At 41.3% G+C, this 4,795-nt stretch overlaps 1 protein-coding gene across 1 annotated transcript; it reads right to left on the bottom strand.

The window, feature by feature from the left end:
- Nucleotides 1-3,401: 3,401 nt before the first annotated feature.
- On the bottom strand, nt 3,402-4,340 carry LOC308531361 (olfactory receptor 4F6-like; the record flags this gene model as incomplete). Its single annotated transcript, XM_081108312.1, has 1 exon — nt 3,402-4,340. The coding sequence occupies one exon, from the start codon at nt 4,338-4,340 to the stop codon at nt 3,402-3,404; it is 939 nt and encodes a 312-aa protein (XP_080964438.1).
- Between the last annotated feature and the right edge of the window lie 455 nt (nt 4,341-4,795).

Here is a 4,795-nt window from a genome sequence, read left to right as displayed (position 1 = left end):
TCCACTCTCTCTAAAAATCAATGGAAAAATATCCTCAGGTGAAGATTTTAAAAAAATAGTCAAACATATATTTCAGGTAGTTCAACTTATGTCTATCCAATAGATGAAAAAATTTAGGCATAAAGAGGTTAAGTAATTTATAGGGTGCCAGAAGTGTTAGTAAAAAGCAAAGCTAAGATTTGAAGTCAGGCAGTCTGGCTCAAGAGTCTAACCATGTCACTTGGGTGTGCAGGGGGAAAGAATTTACCTAACTCTGAGAAATCATTGTTGGTTTCAATATAATTAGGGCAAGGATTAGCTCTATCTAGGACAACACTATTAAATAGGTCATTGTCTTTGCCCATTACCTGGCCCTCATTATTCAAATCCCCTGACATGCTACACAGCTTTTGAAATAACTAGAGTAATTATAAGGCTTAATTCATAGTTATCACATACACTAACTGAAATGTTTAAGAAGCCATAACCCAGTGATCCAATTTCAGGCTGATGTTGTGATTGTTTTAAAACCAAAAATAATTCAAAATAAATTTAACTCTTTGCTTTCATTTATTGAATGGCAATATTTATTGAAGGGTAAAAGCTAGACAATTCTTTATTTTTTTTTTAGAAAATTCTTGAAAATGCACTTTTTGGTGTGCTGTCCCTCCAAAGAGTATGCCCATGCCATCCCCTTCCCCCTTTCCTTCCCCTACAGACACATATATCCTAACCTCTAAGGAACCCATGAAACTTGTAACCAGGGGACCAATGGGCCGCTGCAGCTCATCCCAGGCTAACCCCCCGAACCTGTCTCCAAGGCCCCCTTTTCTCTGACTTCTCAGTGAACCAAAGTAGCCCAGCCTTTCTTCTATGCCTTTTCTTGTTTCATTGTCCTAACTATATTTTTGCTGCCATCATAGACCCAATACCCTTTGGCTCAGGGCTGTGTAGCCCTTCTCTTTGGATATCCCCATCTTCCATCCCCTTTTCTTTTTTTTTTCTTTTTTTTTTATTAAATCTTTATTGTTCAGATTATTACATTTGTTCCTCTTTTTCCCCCCATAACTTCCCTCCTCCCAGTTCCCGCCCCACCCTCCGCCCTCACTCCCCACCCACTGTCCTCATCCATAGGTGCAAGATTTTTGTCCGGTCTCTTCCCACATCTCCCACACCCCATTCCCCGCTAAGAATAGGCAGTCCATTCCCTTTCTATATCCCTGATTCTATTATAATCAACAGTTCATTCTGTACATCAGATTATTTATTCACTTGATTCTTAGATTCACTTGTTGATAGATGCATGTTTGTTGTTCATAATTTGTATCTTTACCTTTTTCTTCTTCTTCCTCTTCTTAAAGGATACCTTTCAGCATTTCACATAATCCTGGTTTGGTGGTGATGAACTCCTTTAGCTTTTCCTTATCTGTGAAGCTCTTTATCTGACCTTCAATTCTGAATGATAGCTTTGCTGGATAAAGTAATCTTGGTTGTAGGTTCTTGGTATTCATCACTTTGAATATTTCTTGCCACTCCCTTCTGGCCTGCAAAGTTTCTGTTGAGAAATCAGCTGACAGTCGTATGGGTACTCCCTTGTAGGTAACTGAGTTTCTTTCTCTTGCTGTTTTTAAGATTCTCTCTTTGTCTTTTGCTCTTGGCATTTTAATTATGTGTCTTGGTGTGGTCCTCTTTGGATTCCTTTTGTTTGGGGTTCTCTGTGCTTCCTGAACCTGTAAGTCTATTTCTTTCACCAGGTAGGGGAAGTTTTCTGTCATTATTTCTTCAAATAGGTTTTCAATATCTTGCTCTCTCTCATCTTCTGGCACCCCTATAATTCTGATGTTGGTACGCTTGAAGCTGTCCCAGAGGCTCCTTACACTATCTTCGTATTTTTGGATTCTTTTTTCATTTTGCTTTTCCGGTTGGGTGTTTTTTGCTTCTTCCCATTTCAAATCTTTGACTTGATTCTTGCGCTCCTCTGGTCTGCTGTTGGGAGTCTGTATAATATTTGTTATTTCAGTCCGTGTCTGCTTAATTTCTAGTTGGTTCTTTATCACAACATCGAGGGTCTCATTAGATTTCTTGAGGGTCTCACTACATTTATCGGCAGTTTCTAGAAAATTATTGAAAGACCTTAAAAGTGCAGTTTTTAGCTCTATATCCTCCATTTCTGTCATGTTTCTTTGTCTCCGCATTTTTTATGCTTTCTTGGTGCACCCCCTTGTGATCTTTGTGCACAGTCTTGTTGTAGTTAAGCCTTGATTGTTGTGGGCAATACTGGGGGTGATTTGACCTCCAGGCTAACTGGCTATGAGAGTCAGCTGTGTCTGCAGTGGGATAACTTCTGTGTTGGATCTCTAGGGCGGTGCTAATCTAGCCTTTGCCTGAGGCTATCTGGTAAATGCCTCTGTGCAGGGCTTGGGCGGGGCGGGTCCCTGGGGATCTACAGGGCAGGTGGAGGGAGCAGTTATGGCTGCTCTCAGTTCTGTCCCCTGGGGCTCTGCCTCTCAGAGTCCCAGCAACCGCTGCAAACCTCGGAGAGAAAGCTGCCTTCGAGTTCCGACCGAAGCCACCGTCCCACTTCTCCCGTTTGAGTCTGGGTCCCTAGACACTCACCCAGATCTGGAGCTCAGAGTCTGAAACTCCTTCCCGATTGAAAAGAACAACCCCACCTTCAGCAGCCAGCCCACTCCGCATGCACTCCGCACCTTAGTATTTCACTTCAGCACTGGGCCTCTGAGTCGGTATGCTATTCTCTTTCCTCCTAGTTGTAGAACTTCCACTCAGCCAGCCTTCCTGTGGTTCTGGATGATGTCCGTTCCATCTTTTAGTTGTATTTTTGAAGTGGTTGTTCAAGGCAGCAAACTCCAGAGTTAACCTATGCCGCCATCTTGGTTTCTCTTCCATCCCCTTTTCAAAAAAATAAAATTATAAAATCCCCTTTTTAACTCTTCTTTGTTTTCTTCACATATTTCAGCTGCTCCCACACATCTCACTATAAACCTCAACAACAAAAACTGTCCTAATAATTGCAAATTTTATCATATTTTCAAAGCACTTTTCTTCAGATTCTGCATCACAAACTCCAAAAATCAATCTGACAAGGGAGAGTTCGCCTCAGAACAGAGTAAGGAAAGAATTATAAAGCCCAGTTCAGAATCCTCTTTAGTAATCAGGGGTAGAAAAATGTGGAAACAGTGCTATATTAATTCGTTTTTATTCCATCAGGTTGCATAAAAAAGGAAAATACCATATCCTCCTTGGTTATGGCAGAATATTGCAGAAAACACATTAAGAAAATTTGGACATTAGTAATTAAACCATTAACTAAAGCATACATGGTGCTGTGTTTCATTGGATTCATGTTGGTAGTATGGGCAGGAAATGTTAGAGATGCTTGTCTTTCTTGATATCAAAATCACTTAAAAGAACTTCCTGAAACTCAACACCTGACTGAATATTCTCCTCATTGCTATCTTCATCTCTTTATTCCTAAACGTATAGATGGCAGGGTTCAGAAATGGGGTGATAATTACATCCAAAAAGGCAAGGAATTTATCCACTGGCACTGTGGGAAATGGCCAAGAGTACACAAAAATACATAGACCAAAAAATAAAACCACCACTGAGATGTGAGCTGACAGGGTAGAGAGGGCCTTGGACAAGCCACCTGAAGAACGTTGCCAAACAGTGACCAAAATGAAGATATAGGAGATAATGAAAATGAAAAAAGTTCCCAGGGAGATGAAACCACTATTAGCAGTGATCATGAGCTCCAATCTGTAAGTGTCTATGCTAGCAAGCCTAATAAATCGTGGAAGGTCACAGTAAAAGCTGTCAACTTCATTGGGGCCACAGAATGGTAAGTTAACAACAAATACAAGTTGGATCAATGAGTAGATGATTCCAATGGCCCAGGCAGCCACTAAGAGTAAAATACAAGTTCTGAAGTTCATGATGGTCAAGTAGTGAAGAGGCCTACATATAGCAACGTAACGGTCAAAGGCCATGGCAATGAGCAGAACCATCTCAGTTCCTCCAATAACATGAATGAAGAACATCTGAGCAATGCAGCCTTGGAAAGAGATTACTTTCCTCTCCTTGAAAAGATCAGAAATCATCTTGGGAGCTGCAATGGAGGAAACCCACATGTCAATAAAGGAGAGGTTGGCCAGCAGGAAGTACATGGGGGAGTGTAAGTGGCAATCAGAGATCACTGTGAGAACAATGAGAAGGTTTCCTAAAACACCTGTTACATAGAATACAGAGAAAACTAGAAAAAGGACTAGTTGCATCTCCAAAGATCTGGTGTGTCCCACCAACACAATCTCAGACACCAACGAATGATTTCCTACCCTCATGGTCTCAGTCACTTTGGGCTCCAAATTTGCCTGAAAGAACAGGAAAAATAAGAAAGTGGAATTACTGGCTGTATCAGACAGGGTTCCATTAGGGAGGCAGCACCATTAGGAGACAATATACTGAGGGATTTATGACAGTGACTTAACCTTACATAATCATAGAAGTTGATTCTACAGTCTCAGTAAGCCTGTTGCCTTTGCATTGGATGCTGTAGTTTTAAGTCCACAGGACAGGCAGTCAGGAAGGAAAGATGAATATAAAATTTGGCGGGGGGGGGGGGGGAGGGAGGAGGATAAAAATAAACTGGAAACTCACAAGCAAAGCTAAAGCTATAAAGACAGCCTAAAGCCAGTGTCAGTCCTCATTGTCTCTGAACTACAGAAGCCAGGGACCTTCACCACAGAGCCAAACTCACACCTGCCCTCAACTCAGAGAAGTTAAAGGATAAAAATAA

This window comes from Myotis nattereri (assembly GCF_964212035.1).
Source record: "Myotis nattereri genome assembly, chromosome: 1".
NCBI lineage: Eukaryota > Metazoa > Chordata > Mammalia > Chiroptera > Vespertilionidae > Myotis > Myotis nattereri.
Note: the sequence above shows the minus strand (reverse complement) of the source record. Positions and strands in the feature narration are given on the sequence as shown.